Consider the following 17,140-nt stretch of genomic DNA (forward strand, 5'->3'; position numbering starts at 1 on the left):
GTCATGAGAAGTAAAGCCACATCACTGTGACTTCTCTATTTAATCTTCTTTACTTTCCAAACACATGCTGCTAAAGTTTCTTCATTGATGAAACAAATACTTCTAGTATTGGGGACACATTCAAGAGGTCGTTAGCAAAAAGACGTAAAGTTCAGGACAGGGAGGAGAAGATTTAAACTGTTCAAGTAGCTTAATTCACTTGAGGCTTAATTCAGGTATTGCATGTGCTTACATGTTGATACCTGCCTAGCAGGGCATGTGAAAGGACGCACCGCCCATCGTGATTCGCCCACACTGTAGCTGTAATCCCATCCATAAAGGACTAGCCGTAACTGGTTCTCCATCAGTGCCTGCCACATGTAAAAATTGAAGAGTGAAGATTGAATTCAGTATTTAAGTCCGTGCACCCTGGAGAACTGTAGAAGTGGAAAAATCAGCCCAACACTTACGAATCAATATCCTTTCCCTGACCCTAGACCACCTAGTGGCGATGTACTATTCTAGAAAAAGTTGCTTTTTTATGACCTACAAAAATGCCAAGTCAACATTTTGAAAATCTTGAAACTCACTTCACCTGAATATACAAAAGGTGGGGAGAGGTTGTATCCTTTCAAAAGAATAAGCTATGCTCCTGGGATTTTCTGGAAAGATAATGCTTCCAACCTTCAGAAAGCTGCCTGGTGGCACCTGCTGCGCTGCTGACTCCATTTGGCAGATGACAGTAGAACAGAACAAGGGAGCTAAGGAGAGGTGGGCGGGGAGACCCCCAGCTTCCTCCCCAGATCCGTCTCCACCCACCACCCCGCCTTTGCGATCTGCAGTTTAGATGCTAAGCATGGACTGTGTATTTTGAGCACTTGGTGCATACAAAGGCCTGGAGAGACATTCTCTCCCCAGTTCCTAAGCACCCAAAGCCTGTCATGTTTTGGGCAGGCTGGTGAGAGGGGGGAAAAAAGCCACACCTCATTATTTTATTTTCATTTCAATAGTTGTGTAATTATTGCTCAGTGCTCTATGGTAGTGGAAGTAATAAATGATTGCTCCCTTGCAGACCCTGAGATAGATTAGGGTTGAATAATCGATCCCGTGTGGACCCTGAGATAGATAATGTGTTTTCACTAATGACCCAGTATTCTTTTGCTGTCTTCCTGTGGTAAGTGTTGAATACGATTTGAAACTGCCTTTAAAAACACCTATAATTGATTTTGAGAGTGAGTTTGATGTATTAAGTGAACTTGATTAAACAGCTGTATAAATGGTCTTCTCTTTTGTTTTCCAGGAAAAAATGTTTCACTTTTGGGTAAATACATTCTTCATACCAGGACCGGAAGAAAATTCAGACAAAGTAGAAAATGGAAGTCTATGTGGCGATCAAGAAATTGATAGCATTTCTAGTACAGAGCGCCCAGATAACGACAAGGAATATCTAATCCTTACATTAACAAAAAACGATTTAGACAAGGCAAATAAAGACAAGGCCAACAGATACTTCTCTCCAAACTTTAAGGTCAGTAAACTAAAAGTATTGTCAGAAGTATTGCCCTTGAAGAACTTAGTTTATTGGCTTTGGCTATCGGAGTGTTGTGGATTCTCTGTACGAGAGTTCTACTTTGAGAAATGTAATAAGGCCTCTTATAATCAGCTCAGTATGGGTCTGACCTTTTTCAAAATATGTTCAAACAAATCCAATTAAATCTTCTAAGGAAGCAATGACTATAGAGTAGAAAGCGTTTTCTTTGCTGAGGTTTGCTGAAGCCTTTGCTCTCCAAGAGGACAATGGCAGGCTACCAAGAAGAGAACAGAGGAGCAACTTCTGATTTGATTTCCATTCCCCAGGCCGCTCTACTGCAGCAGTGCCACATGGTTGGAGACTGCTTTCATTCATTCAGTTGTATTTATTGAGCGCTTTCTGTGTACAGAACACTGTACTGAGCACTTGGGAGAGTACACAATAACAATAAGCGGACACATTCCCGGCCCACAACGAGCTTACAATACAGAGGCGAGCCCCCGTCTTCCACAAGCTGGTAGAAACGCTTTTTCTGCCCGTCCCCGGTCACGTGTGCCTCAGTTCAGTTTTTCGTTAGAGAACCCTTGATGGATTGCTGGGAGCTTGTAGTTTCTGCCTCCTCCAAACAGCAGGAGTGGGCACTGGAGTTCACGTTTGGTGTGCAGGGGAGCTGAGAAGTGTATGGTCTGTGTGTGCTAAATGGCTTAAATAGCTCCTCTTCTGAGTAAATCCCAAATTGGTTTAATATTTTCCCTGCAGGTCACAAAGATTATTCTTGGTTAGCTCGCCATGGTTTTTAATGACTTAACTCCCTTAGTTTTGGGGGGGAGGGGTGGAAAGGGAAAATACAGTGTCCCAGGGTATGAACCAAAACCTGAAAGTTTATAAGCTCAGGTCCCTTGCTCAGCACGAGAAGCCTGGTGGTCTTCATACTGGTAGAAATTGACCACTGCAGGGAGAGGTTAGCACTTGTGTCAATGTCCAATTTAGGTGGCATCCTTTTTTCTCCAGTTTGAGTGAATTTTGGTTCCACTGAGTGAATGGTAGCCGGTATTCTGCAACGGTTCCTCCAGCAAGCTTAGCGGGCAGAAGTATTCCATTCAGCCGCTGGAACATCATTTGTTACCAGCTGGGCCACTTGAAATTAGGCTTCCCTGGTTACCTGATCGTGGCTCAGATCGACTATACAGCATCTGCCAGCATAAGAGCCACTACTTTTTGAATGATGGTCCTTGGGTATGGCAAGAATTACTACGCATTCCAAGGCAATTCCATCAAGTTCATCTTGAGGAATTGGGCAGTTAAACCCAGTTTTGTGTGAATATCCGAAACCTTTTGGGAGATCATCCAAGTAAATCCTTGGTGCGAATAACTAGTTGCCTTGAATATGATTTAGATACTTCAACTTCCTGCGTATGTCTGTGTGTGAGGTGTGAGAAGGCCCAAACTTATTTAGCCTGTCCTGAGTGCTAGTTTAAAGAATGGATCCATTACCCAGCATTCTATATAGTTTTCCCCATACAGAAGATGAAATTGTGAAGTATTCAGCAGGGAGATTGCTCGGATTATGAGTGACCGGTGTGGGTGTCTTTTCTTCCTTTTCTCTTTTTTAAATATATGTAGAGGTCTGGCTTAGTGTATTGCTCTGTAAAAGCAGCCTCTTTGTTTCAGGCACTGTTTGACTAAACTCACAGGCAATTTCACCTGATGTGGGATTTTTTTGTGTGTTTTTGGTTTTTTTTTTTTTAGGTGAAGCTGTTCTTCACAAAAACGGTAGAAGAGCCATCAAATCCGGAGGCTAGCAGCTCAACTTCAGTAACACCAGACGTTAGTGACAACGAACCTGATCATTATAGATATTCTGACACCACTGACTCTGATCCAGAGAACGAACCTTTTGATGAAGATCAGCATACGCAGATTACGAAAGTCTGAATATTTTTTTTTATCGAGAGGGGAAAAAAAACCACAAAAAAAAGACAAACTTGAATAAACTGAAAAAGGACCTTTTTTAACGGCGATAGGACGTCGTGTCAGATTACCATTATAGGAACAATTTCTCTTTTCCTGACCAATCTTGTTTGGCCCTCTCCATCCACAGGGTTTTGACACTTGTCGTCCAGTTGAAAAAGGTTACGTAGCTGTTCTGTATATTCCTTTTTGTGGCAAGAGGACATTTAAAATTTCAATTAGGAAAATAAAGATGGCACTTTCCATTTTATTCTGGTTTTATAAAAGCGGAGACAGATCTGATGTGTATTCGTAGGAATTTTTCCTTTTGTGTTCTGTCACCCACTGAAGTGGCCAAAAAGCGCTTCAGAATGTACAGGTTCACATCCTACCCCTTTGCACTTATGTGGCAACAGATGGATCTGCAGTGGGCTAAGAGAAGTTTCAAGGGTTTTACTGCATTTGAATGCATGTATTTTGGCTAGGGAGATGGAGAGGGATGTCCAGAAAGGAACTCGATTTCATGCTGAACCGTCTCCAGCTACTTACATGCACCTTTCTTTAGCACAGGCTACAGTAATTACTCCTGGACGTTTGAGGAACCGGCCGCTGTCACTGCTCGTGGTTTGTGCGTTTTATTTTTTTAAGCAAAATGGTGCTAGAAAAGGCAGCTAGAGGGAGGGATTCTGTAAGAGGGGTACCGGAGTGAACCTTCCACAACACCACCAGGACCCACAAATGAAGGGATAGAGAGATCATAGGGTCTTAGAGAAACACAACAACAATGACTTAACCATACAAATGTGGAGGCTACCAAAATAAAATGAGCTTGAAACAACTGTTATACGAAATTGACAATGATTTATTAAATTTGTTTTCTCGATTGTAATGGCTGCTCCATCTCCTGTGTAATCAAGGCCAGTGCTCAAAGTCAGATGCTATTAGTCCATTCATCACTCAACAATTTTCACTTATTTTATTAGTTTTCAATCATATACCTGCTGTGAATGCTTCATGTGCTGCCTGCAAGCTTCTTTTTCTGATTAAATATAAAAATATTTTGTAACGCTGCACGGGAAATTTCCATTTGAGATTCTACAGTAAGTGTTTTTTTTTTTTTATTAAAATTTATGATACATTTATTCAATCAAATAGCTGTCAGCCGTTCCACCCTTTTGACCTTACACATTCTATTTCAGTGAGTTTTGCAGTTTTGCACACTTTTTTAATGTCATTAACTGTTAGGGAATTTTACTTGAAGAATACTTAATACCTATGATGTTTATATATTAAAAAAAAGAACATTATACATGTGCAAAAGGAAACCAGTGTTGCAATAAATTCACAACACTGCACAGCTATAAAATCGTTTACTTTTTAAATAGAAATTTTCCCAGGTATTCTTTCTTATGATGTTTTTGCCATTAAAAGAATAGATTTCTAAACTGGCAGTGTTGTATCATTTCTTCACGGGGCTACAGACAGGACCAGGGCTTGAGTTCCCCAGGCTGCAGGAAATGATCAAGCCGAGTACAACTCCTGTTGTAGAGCAGAGGTGAGGTTGCCGTTGACTGTTAGAAATTCCACGGTCTCCGAAACGTACCCGGGGCCTCCCAAGCGCTTGACCCGACTAGCTTCCCGACATTTCTTTTGGCTTAGTGGCGTGAAGTCCCGTTCGAATTACCGGTGCCGCCACTTCTCGGAAGCTGGGAGCTGGACCTAGCGAGTGACCGAATCCAGAAGCTGTAGGGCCCACTCGAAGACCGCAGTCGTTCGTTGCATTTGAGTGGTGATTAGAAGGCGGCAAGACGTTACCTGATCAGTTGGGTAGACGATGAAACGACCGTGCTTAGGATATCCGTGGGTCGGTTCCATCGGCTCAGCTGACGATTTCCGTTGTTTCGATAAAACTTCTATATTAGGACTTCTACAGATGTAGAAAGGTGTTCGCGTGCTAAGCGTACCGATTCCACTTTCAGGGGAAAACTGAGCAGCAGGAAACAGCTACCTTAAGCTCGTTGTGGGCAGGGAAGGTGTCTGCCGACGGTTGCGCTCTACTCTCCCAGGCGCCCAGTGCAGCGCTCCGCACACAGTAAGCGCTCAGTAGATACCATCGGTCGATTTGAGATTTGACCCTGGGGTTCACGTTCCGTCTAGTCTTTCATAGCCGCAAGTCACGCTGACGAATGCAGAGAGGAAACGCTGATGTCTAGCCGTTGATACGGACTTGGCCCCAGTTTGGGGATCAGGATATTACCGAACCTTAGTTCGTGTGGTATTCCAGTATGGCGCACTGAGGGCCAGGTTGAAAATAATGACATTATAATGGGCTTTTGCACTGTTCTTATTTTTCCTTTGGAATGTGAAGGTCTGAATGAGGGTTTTGATTTTGAATGTTTCAGCGTTTTTGAGAAGCCTTGCTTACATTTTTATGGTGTAGTCATTGGAAATGGAAAAATGGCATTATATATATTATATATATATATATAAATATATATATTATACATACTCTCCTATACTTTATTTCAGTTACCATCCCCATAGAACTTGACAAGAATTACTATGACTGAAAGGTTTTTGAGTCCTTACTGAACTTTATTTATGACAGTATTCATCATTAGCCCGAAACGCATTCATTCGGTAGGTAACCTCTGAGTTTCTGGACTGTTCGCTTAAAACTTCTGGAGGTGCAGCAGCTTACATGTCTGAAATTACTTGAAGGCATCACTCTTTCAAACGAGCTTACCGTTGGCCCTGTACCATCCCTAGTCATCTGTAGCCCACTGGATTTTTTTTTTAAATTTTTCCCTCCACAATTATTAAGGGGCAGTTGTATAAATAGCATCAAGATTCTTTTCTGTGGCCCAGGTGGAAAACCGAAATGGAGTTTACAAGCAGCATCAAATGTTTCAGCTTTAAAAAGATAAAATTAGGGTGCGAGTTCCATGTTTAGTTCTAGAAAATTTGTGCAATATGTTAACGATGGCTGTGGTTGCCACAAAGTGCCTCGTTTACCTTTAAATACTGTTAAAATGTGTCATGCATGCAGATGGAAGGGGTGGAACGGTGCACTAAAATGGGGGCTTTAACTGCAGTGTTTGGCAGAGATGCCTTTTCCTCTGCCAGTTCAAATTTTCAATCTGTTTTCATATAGAATATATATACTAAAAAAAAAAAAACAAAAAAACTTCAGTCTGTTAAACAGCCTTACTCTGATGCAGCCTCTTCAGATACTCTTGTGCTGTGCAGCAGTGGCTCTGTGTGTAATGCTAGGCACTGAGGATACACAAAAACAACAATGACGTGTACAGGATAATGCCTCATACAAATCAGATGTCCATTTGTTATTGTGTTTGTTAACAACCCTTTATCTATCTCTTAGTGTTATAAACTCCACTTAAAACTGATTAAAGTCTCATTCTTGTCACTGTGTGAGTGTTTTATTAAATAAGAGTATTTTGAATATACGCTTGTTTAGAATGTGTTGTCCTTTTAAATGAAAACAGTTCCTTATGGTATTTATCCTGTATATCCATCTTTGTAAGAATTACACGCTAGAGAGGTAAAAGGTATCTTGGGGGGCTTTTTTGTGTTGTTGTAAACGGAGCACGGAGCAATAGGAAGTTTTAGACCACCTGATTCCAGGTAATAAATGCTGGTTTTCGCTACCCCAAAGAGTATCCCAGGGATTTGAAAAAGTTCAGCCTTCTCCAAAAGATAAGCGGCTTTCCTCCCCACCTCATTCTCCCCGTCCCGTCCCGTCTCCTCCTCCCTCTCCCCAGTTAGGAATAAATTCCCCCATTTTTAAAGGAAATTGTGTGGTGATTGGCCCCGTGGACCATTTTTCCTCCAGCATTTTGCAGATCTGCATCTGTTCATCTAGAATTTGGCCCACGGCTTTCAAAACAGGTGAACTGAATGCAATAGCGCAGGAAAAAAAAAAAAGCACATGCCAGTTGTTCCCTGCTGTATTTGAAAGGTAACCGAGGCCTGCCTATGCCCAATACGGTGGTTGCCTTTGGTTTGGGGTGAAGTAGTGTAGTCCCCTCCTCGCCCTTAAGACACTGGATCCGCCACAAGCTGAAGGGACGGTGCCTGAATCCTCCCTTTCTCCCATTTCCTTTCTCTGGGTAGGAGCGGCCTGGTTTGGCCAGAGCCCGGCCCAGAAAATGGACACCCACGCTGTAATCTGGTCCCCAAATGGGCGATCCCGGTCAGCAGTATTTTGTAAGGATTAGACATAGAAGACCAAAGTGTGGGTTCCTCAATTTTTTTATTTCCCGCTCCGAAGGATAAAAAAAAGTCTTAAGGTATCGACTTGATTTTTGTGGCTATCTTCGAAATCTTAGAAGATATGGGAACTCATTAAACGTACTAAGTACTCAATAAATACCATCGATTGATGTACATCTGTATTTGAGGCAAAGTGTATTTTTGACATTTTCAGATTTTATTTGGGCGTCCGTAAAGAACAAATATGGCAGAAAACAATCGTGTGCTTCTAGAGCTCGGTAAAACTGAGGTGATGTTGCAAGCGGAGATTTTCTGGAAAACGAGGTTTAGTTTAATAGAGTCGAAGGCGGCATTTCCATTGAAAATGACCAGTGCCGCCTGGAAAAATTGATGGACATCTTAAATCCCGTTCTCCTAGTTGGGTGCTGTTCTTTCTAAACTAAGTCAGCACTTTTTTGTTTGATTAAAGATTCGGAGTCACTGCTGAGTCCTCTGGCTTGGAGATGGCTCCCAGACGGTGCCTAGGGAGGAGGAGAAGGAAGGACGAGTTTGGGAGGCACGGCCGCTGAGCCTGAAGCCACTGGGGAGGGCGTGGAGGAAGTGGCTATGAGAATAAAAACACGCCACTGACTCGACGGGACAGATTGGAAATCTTCATTGCCTTACTGTATCCTGCTGCTAAATATTTTAATGATGCCTTTTGACCAATTCTGTAAAATTCAGCTCCACACCAGCTGTGTTGTACTCTCCCACGCACTTAGTACAGTGTTGTGCACACAGTAAGCAGTTGGTAGATACGACAGAAATGAGAAATGGTAAATGTCTAAGCAGTCCTTTAGAGGTTTCAGAAGGAAAGCTCACCTGGAGAGGTAAGCGTTGAAATTAAAGGTGGTAATGTAAGGAGTAAGCCCGGTGTGGGCAGGGATTGTTTCTCTCTACTGCTGAATTATACTTTCCAAGTGCTTAGAACAGTGCTAAGCACTCGATAAATGCGATTGAATGAATGAACCTGTGGATTGAAGGTGAATCCACACATTCATTCATTCGATCGTATTTACCGAGTGCTTACCGTGTGCAGAGCCCTGTACTAAGCACTTATGGTTTCAAATGGAAAGGAAACCTTGAGGATCAAATTACGCCAGAGCATTTTGAATTATTTAATGTGCAAAGTCTTGAATTTGAATGAAATGACAAGGTTAAAGTTTTATGTAGTTAATTGTTCAGGGACATTGCATTCACTAAAGCCTGTGTACTTTTCTGTTTTTATCATGTGCCTTATGTATCCTGCAGGGGTATCTCTTTCTCCTTCTTGCTTCTCTCTTTTTTCTTTTTGCCATCTCTCTTTTTCTTTTTTTAATCCCCTGTCAGCCTCTTCCCTCCTGCCCTTTTTCTGTCTCCCTTCTGCCCAACTGTGTGAGGGGTTAAAAAAAAAAAAAAAGGTGAGTGAATATTTAAAGAAAACCCTTAAGTCAGTGGGCTATTGGAACCTGGGGGATGCGCTGGGCCGTGGCACACCTTAAGGGTATCGCTAATGTTGCCAAGTAAAAGGGACGAATGGATCTTGTTTGGCAAGTGAGAGAAAATGAGAAATTTTTCCTACTGCCCTAGTGAAACCAAAAAAGCCTGCTCTTGGCAGTCATCAGCACGCTTGGCCCCCAGTATCAGTAACTTCTACATCTGCATCGGATTTCTTGCTAATTCCGATTTACCTTCCAAATAATCTGCGCTCCTGCGGCGTATGCCAGAATTAGTTGTACTGCCCTCCAGTCAAATTTTCCTTGGGGAGCTCAGTAGACCAATTTCCAAATAAATACCAATATGGAGAAATGTCTATTCATAAAATTACATTCCCAGGAAAAAGTTTTTAAGTGGGACACAAATGACTTAAAAAAGAGATCGCTGATAATGGTATAAATTAGCCTGATTATGTTTAATTTTCAAGTGTAGAATAAAACTGAAACAAAAAAAATTGTGTGTACTATGTGCTAGACATTGTACTAAGTGCTAGGGTAGATACAAACTAATCAGGTTGGGCACAGCTCATGTCCCACATGGGGCTTGCAGTCTTAATCCCCATTTTACAGATGAGGTAACTGAAGCTCAGAGAAGTTAGTGACTTGCCCCAAGGTGACACAGCAGACAAGTGGTGGAGCTGAGACCTTTCAGTTGTGCCGAGCAATTGTTATTGGTTTAAACAATCACTTTCTACCCTGACCATCTTTTAAAAAAAAACACGTGATGGGCCACTTTATGATTTGTTAAATTAAATATTGAATTCCAAGTCATTTCTCAGAAAAGACCAGAAAGATAAATTGGGTTCTGCTTTGTGCAGGAACCAATTAGAAATTACTGGAGCAGATGGAATTGGTACTAGGGGAGGGATGAGTAGATGAAATTGGTGGTTTTAAATGTGATAAATGACTCTTCTTGCCAATGTGCTGATCGGATCTGAATTGCTGCAAATGGTGCTCACCATGAACACTCACAGTGTTCAATCATCTAAAAATATTCCTGACCCTTAAGGAATGTAGGTTTAGACTTTTGGCCCCTTTCTCCTAAAACTGGTAATGAGAAAAGACAGAAATCAAAGTGTATTTATTTTTGTTCCCAGTTATTGACCAGTGGCTCCCCTCCCTTTATTGAGGAATTGGGTGAAATCAATCAGTGGCATTTATTGAGTGCTTACTGTGTGCAGAGCACTGTACTAAGTGCTTGAGAGAATATAACACAGTCGGTCCGAGTTGAGGAGCAGCATGGCTAACTTCATTTTCTTGTGGGAAAATGAGATCTGATCGACAAAGTTTCGACGTAAGACTGTTCAGAAACCAGTTGCGTGTCTGTGGACTGGTTGCAATTAGAAAAAAGGCCAATATATGGTGGGCGTACCCTTGTTCCTGAGAAATAGGTTCCCCAGGGGGTTATTTTGGGTGTATTCTCTGTTTAAGAACATAATTCTTGTGTGTTTCTCTCCCTCTGCACATGGACCTCTCAGCTTCTTGGTTTCATATCTGGGTTACTCTGCTTTTCCACATTTGCTTTGATGTTTATATCACGTAAGTATTTTATTGTCGATGTGACTTTTGGCATCACTTTTTCCCCAGGAGCCCAGGGCCCCGAGTGTGTGCTTTTGTGACTGGGGCTGGGGGGGCTGGGGAGGGGTCACCACCGGCCATGCTGCTTCAGTTTAAAGATGAGGGAATTCATTCAGAGAGCAAAGTAGAGTAATCGAAGCCAACTTAGAGTCGAGACCTCTGTTCCTTCTTTCCTTATTACCGCTTCTTCCCCCGCCCATCTCCATCTTTTCTCCCACAGTCCTGGCTCCAATAGAAGGGGGAGAATTCACAGGATTCACAGTGTTTTTGTCATTCCCCGGACCCCACCCCACACCCACACATTCACTTCCGTGGACTGGACTGGGCCAGGGCTCCATAACTCCAGAGTCTCACAGGCTTGGCCATGTGTTCATGGACTAAATGCACCCTCCCTTGGATCAAGTGGTGTGATGGCTAATCTCCTGTGCATTCAACCTTGCAATGCCTTGAGTAATAGTGTAAATAGAAGGTCTAGCTGCCTTAACTGCTTTTCTCTCCAAATAAAGATGGATCACTTGTTTGCAGGGATCAAGCAAAGGCATTCTGACAAAGTGTTGACTGGAGGAGGTGGACTTCTGGACTTGGGAATTACTCTTTGTCGTGATAGCCCCCCTTGACACAGTCCCTTGCCCTGATCTTGGATAGAGATAAATCTCCCTGCTGTTCCAGCAGTTCGTTAGAATGTAGAACAGCTGCCTGGCACGTGATTTCAAGGGACTGGGCAATATTTAGGATGGTGGCACTTGTGAGCAATGTATATTTATACCACGGCTCTCTTTTCCCCCCAACTTCTCCACTGTCCTGTTCTTCCTCACTTCCCACCCTTCTTCTTTTCTTGGTTCAGGGTGTTTGTGTCATTTCCCCCCACCCCATACCCACACCTTCCCTACTTAGCTGGGCCTCCAGATAGCTGATGGAGGAAGGGTTCTGCCGTTTCAACCACCCCTCAAATCCCCAGTATCCTCTTCCAGGGGACCATTGCAATATGGGCTCCCTTCTCCCGCTCTTTTCCTCAAGGGCTGAAGAGAGGGAGTGGAGACAGTAACAGGCTTACAACGTGATGGGTGACTATTTCTCTTGTTTCTTACTAGCTGAGGTAATGGCAAGATTACCATTCTGTTGGCTTGGTATCAGTGCTCCAGGTCCCACGGGCTGGCAAGGGGCTACTGCTTTTCTTACCCCTTGCCCCCTCCCATCTCGCCTCACTGATTTCCTACTACAACCCAGCCGGTGCACTTTGCTCCTCAAATGCCGACCTACTCACTGTACCTCAATCTCGTCCATTCATTCGGTCATTCCATCTCATTTTTTGAGCACTTACTGAGTACAGAGCTCTGTACTAAGAGCTTGGGAGAGTAGCTTACAGCAATAGACAGTCACATTCCCTACCCACGATGAGTTTGCAGTCTAGAGGACTGTCTCCAGTCTATCTCTCCACCGACCCCTCACTCGCATCCTGCCTCTGGCATGGAACTCCTTCCCCCTTCATATCTGACAGCTGCTTCCCACCTTCAAAGCCTTATTAAAAGCATATCTCCTCCACGAGGCCTTCCCCGACCAAACCCTCATTTCCTCTTCTCCCACTCCCTTCTGCTTCACCCTTGTCCTTGGATTTGCGCTTATTGGGATTGTCTCTATCTGTTGCCAAATTGTACTTTCCAAGTTCTTAGTATGGTGCTCTGTGCACAGTAAGCACTCGATAAATACGTTTGAGTGAATGAATGAATATTATCCGCCCCACCGGCAGCACTTATGTACGTATCTTTAATTTATTAATGTCTGTCTTCCCATATTGACTGTAAGCTCCTTGTGGGCAGGGAATGAATACCCTCCCTCCTTAAATCCAACAGTTACACTCCCCACCTTCAAAGCTTTACTGAAGGCACATCTCCTCCAAGAGGCCTTTCCTGGCTTAAGCCTTCCTTTCCTCTTCTCCCAGTCCCTTCTGCATCACCCTGGCTTGCTCCCTTTATTCATTCCTCCCTCTCAGCCCCATAGCACTTATGTACATATCTGTAATTTATTTAAATTACTGTCTCTCTCCCCCTTTAGACTGTAAGCTCGTTGTGGGCAGAGAATGTGTATGTTTATTGTCATATTGTACTTTCTCAAGTGCTTAGTACAGTGCTCTGCACAGAGTACATGCTCAAATACAATCGAATGAATGAACAATAATTATGGTATTTGTTAAGCGCTTACTATATGCTAAGCACTGTTTTAAGCACTGGAGTAGATACAAGGTAATCAGGTTGTCCCACGAGGGGCTCACAGTCTTAATCCCCATTTTGCAGATGAGGTAACTGAGGCCCAGAGAAGTTAAGTGGCTTGCCTAAGGTCACAGAGCAGACAAGTGGCGGACTCGGAATTAGAACCCACATCCTCTGACTTCCAAGCCCGGTCTCTTACTACTAGACCATTCTGCCCCCATTCATTCAGTGAATGAATGGAACAAGTTTGCTAACTCTGTACTCTCCCAAGTGTTTAGTATAGTGCTCTGCACACAGTAAATGCTCAATAAGTACAATTGATTGATTATCCCCTCCCCTATGCTTTCATCTTCTTTCCCACCTGGTCGCATGAGCCGAAAAAGGATTGGCCAAACAGACTTTTAAAACCTTCTAATTCAACCTGACAAATGGAACTTTACAGATTGTCTCCAGGTAAAGTTTTAGTTGTTCTATTACCTCTCAAATTTCTTGTCTTGGGTCCCACGACTCCCTCCATCCTGCTGGTCTGTGCATTCCCTAGTTTTAAACTGGCCTTTGTTAACACTGATGGGGAGTTGTCAGTATGTTGCACTGAGCCTTCCTTATGTGCTGGTGGCGGGTGCCACTTCCTTGAGGGGGTCAACTGGAATGGGTTTGTTTGCAGCTGACTGGGTGGAAATTGTCACTCTGCCCGAGAGGGCTTTTTAGAGGGCATCGAAACCAGTCTGGAAGGATTGAGAGCACACCAGGCAGCTTCAGGCCACCAGGGATCGAAGCGCTAGTAATCCCCAGGTTTGAACAAAGGACAGGAGGGATTGTCAGGGAGAAGTTTTACAAACCTTCAAGAAAAAGCCTGCAGAGGGCAGCTTAGAAATCTGCAGAGAAATCACTCTTTCGAAAATCTGGGGGAATAGGAGGGAGCCAAATGCACGCTGTCTCCACGTTCATAGAAGTCAGAGAGAGCACGGAAGTCTAAATGAATCCACTCGTCCTCAGGATGCTAAGGAAAGCCCTTTCTAATCCAGTCTCCAGTGGGAAAAGAAGGGAGCAAGTACCTAGATGAGCAAAGCAATAATTCCAGAAAGTTAGCCCGGCTCCCTTGCTGTTAGAAGTAAAGGCGAAACCCAGAAGAAGTTGTGAATGAGGGAAAGAGTAAAGATCCTGCCTATTTCTTCATTTTTTTCTATTCCCTCTTAGGGAGGTGGTTTGGGCTTGGGGAAGCCAGGAAGAGCAGCACATGCCAAATAGCCCCCACTGGGCAATTTTGGATTCTAGCCAATCCCAGAGAGCAAGAGGATGGTGTATTCAGAAGCTACCAGATCTCTGGGATTATTTCCAACCTCTCTTCTGCCTGGGGCTAATAAACCAGGCTTCTTCCTGTCCCCAGAAATGGCCCCTCCCCTTGACTACAGATTCCCCTGGGCCTCAAGCCACTTTCTCTCTCTCCCTCCCCCGCCCCCCACAGTTAGAAATGAATCTCCTATTCATTCATTCGTATTTATTGAGCACTCACTGTGTGCGGAGCACTGTACTAATCACATTTCTGTCCTCTACCTTCTTTCCTGAGTCAACATAGGTTCCTTCTCTTTCCAGAATCTCCCCTCCTTCGCCTCTGCCCTCCCTTCTGAAACCCCAAGAGTCATCTGAAAGGGGACCCCTCTGCAAACATTGGAAAAGTGATCAACTGTAGCAGATGCCTACTGCCTCTTTTTTCACCAAATGTCCCAGCAAATCTCACTCTGTGGTGATTTGCATCGATTGTAATTCCTACCCCTGGAAATTGGATGTTCTTGACTACCTCTGGGCAAGGAGGAGGGGCACAGGGCGCGATTGGGATCTAGGGAGAGGAGAGAAGCAGCGTGGCTTAGTGGAAAGAGCACGGGCTTGGGAGTTAGGGGCTGTGGGCTCTAATCACGACTCTGCCACTTTGCTGTGTGACCTTGGGCGAGCTACTTAAACTTCTCTGTGCCTCAGTTACCTCATCTGTAAAATGGGATTTAGACTCTGAGCCCCACGTGAGACTACCTGATGACCTTGTATCTACCCCAGTTCTTAGAACAGCGGTTGACACTAAACAAATACCGTAATTATTATTTTGTTAGGGTGTTCTTACTGCTTTGTACAAATGCTTAGTGCAGTGTTCTGCACATAGAATGAGCTCAAATACCATTGATTGATTATTACAGTGGAAGCCATGGTGGAAAATCATGGCGGGAGGGAAGTGTCCATCCCCTCAACAGGTTCAGGAGCAGTGAGGACTGAACAACTGGTGAAGATCACTAAATTAGGAGATGAGGTGGGTGATGCTTCCTCTTTTTTAGGGTATTTGTTAAACGTTTACTATATGTCAGACCGTGTACTAACTGCTGGGATACATACAGGTTAATCCGGTAGGACACAGTCCCTGTCCCACATGGAGCACTGTCTTAATTCTCATTTTATAGATGAGGTAACTGAGGCCCAGAGTAGTGAAGTGACTTGCCCAAGGTCACACAGCAAACAAGTGGCAGAGCGGGGATTAAAACCCAGGTCCTCTGACTCCCAAGCCCGTGCTCTTTCCACTGGGCCATGCTGCTGCACATGGTGGTCTGTGATGGGAAATCTGTGAGAAAGTGGTGTTGTCAGATATTGAAGAGGTGAGTAGTTCCAGGAGGGAGAGAGGGGATGAGCAAGAGGTTGGTGGCAAGAGAGGATGAGACTGAGGCACAGTAAGTAGGTTGGTGTTAAGGAGCAAATTGTGTGGGGTGGATTGTAGTATGAGAGGAGTGAAGATGGGTAGGAGGAGAGAGTTGATTTATATGTGCCTTAAAGCAGTTTCTGTGGTAAAGATGAAGGAGCTGAGGGGGTGAGGAGGAGGAAAAAAATTGGACGCTCACCCTGTCTGGAGAAGCCCATTATTCGGTAATTTTATTTATCCCTTTGCTCCCCTCAGTCCCAGACCCAAAGCACTTAGGTACATATCTGTTATTTTATTTATTTGTAATGATGTCTATCCCCACCTCCCACCCCCGCCACTCTAGACTGTGAGCTTGTTGTGGGCAGGGAATGTCACTGTTTATTGTCGTATTGTACTTTCCCAAGCGCTTAATACAGTGCTCTGCGCACGGTAAGCGCTCGATAAATACGATTCAATGAATGAAGGAATCCAGATTCAACCCTGCTTTGCAGGTCCAGAGAGGCAGTAGCCCCTAGGAGGGAGTCCAGACAGGAGGGATAAGATGCAGGAAGGGACTGTGGGGCTTGATTCATGAAGAAAGATGAAAGGAGCCAGGCACACAGTACTTGACACAGTGCCAACTAGGGTGGGGTGCGGGAGGGAAGTGTCTAAGTGTTTCAGAAATCTGGAGGCAGCCTGTTGCAGTAACCAAGGCTGGGCCTGAGAGTCCAGCCCTGAATTAGCTCCTGCCCTCACCTGGCCTCCTCTAACTACCTCACTGGGCGTCCCAGGGCAGACTGTCCCATCTCTGGGCCTTAGTCTGGCAGACGGAGCCACCGTCCTCTCCGGGGCATTAGCGTATCAAGGGCACTGAGCCCTAGGGGTCAAAGAGGCCGGAGAGCTCGGGACAGTGTTTTCCCTCAAAGTGGGGAACTGGAGAGAATTGTTTGGTGGCCCAAGAGCAGCAGCAATAGGGTTTAAACCAGCGCTTCTGCTCCTCCTGTCAGGATACCGGTTTCACGGGGCCTGTGAGAGTCTGAGGGCCGTACCCTGAGCTGGGTGACCAGAGAGACCAGCAGGGATGTCCCTGGGAGCAAGGAAAGGAAGAGAACCCCAGTGGTCGCCTCAGTTGTCCCCCCTCAGTAAGGAATCCTACTGGATTTCGGGGGGAGGGGAGGACAGCTGCCTGAGGTTGCCCTCAGGACCAGAAGACTACTTGATATAGTGCCCTTGTTTTATGTGGATGACTGTTGGCATTCTGGGAGGGCATCCATCAATCTATCAACGGTACTTATTGAGTGCGCACTGTGTGCAGAGCACTGTACTAAGTGCTTGGGAGAGAATAATGCAAAAGATTCGGTAGACACGGTCCCTACTCACAATGAATTTACAATCTAGAGGGGAAGACAGGCATTAATACAAAGAAATAATTTCTATGTTACGTGTAGTTACCTACAGAAGTTCTGTGGGCCTGAGGGTGGGACGGGTACCA

The 17,140-nt window shown here is 44.4% G+C and overlaps 1 protein-coding gene across 1 annotated transcript in view; it reads left to right on the forward strand.

Annotated features, from left to right (window-relative positions):
• PTEN (phosphatase and tensin homolog) overlaps positions 1 to 6,887 on the forward strand; it is a 73,832-nt gene extending 66,945 nt beyond the window's left edge. Inside the window, exons 8-9 of the mRNA XM_029059784.2 lie at positions 1,280 to 1,507; positions 3,260 to 6,887. Of these exons, the coding sequence (XP_028915617.1) occupies positions 1,280 to 1,507; positions 3,260 to 3,445 (414 nt within the window). The 3' untranslated portion in view covers positions 3,446 to 6,887. The remainder of the gene's footprint in view (positions 1 to 1,279; positions 1,508 to 3,259) is intronic.
• Positions 6,888 to 17,140: the final 10,253 nt, after the last annotated feature.

This window comes from Ornithorhynchus anatinus, chromosome 3 (assembly GCF_004115215.2).
Source record: "Ornithorhynchus anatinus isolate Pmale09 chromosome 3, mOrnAna1.pri.v4, whole genome shotgun sequence".
In the NCBI taxonomy this organism is placed as follows: domain Eukaryota; kingdom Metazoa; phylum Chordata; class Mammalia; order Monotremata; family Ornithorhynchidae; genus Ornithorhynchus; species Ornithorhynchus anatinus.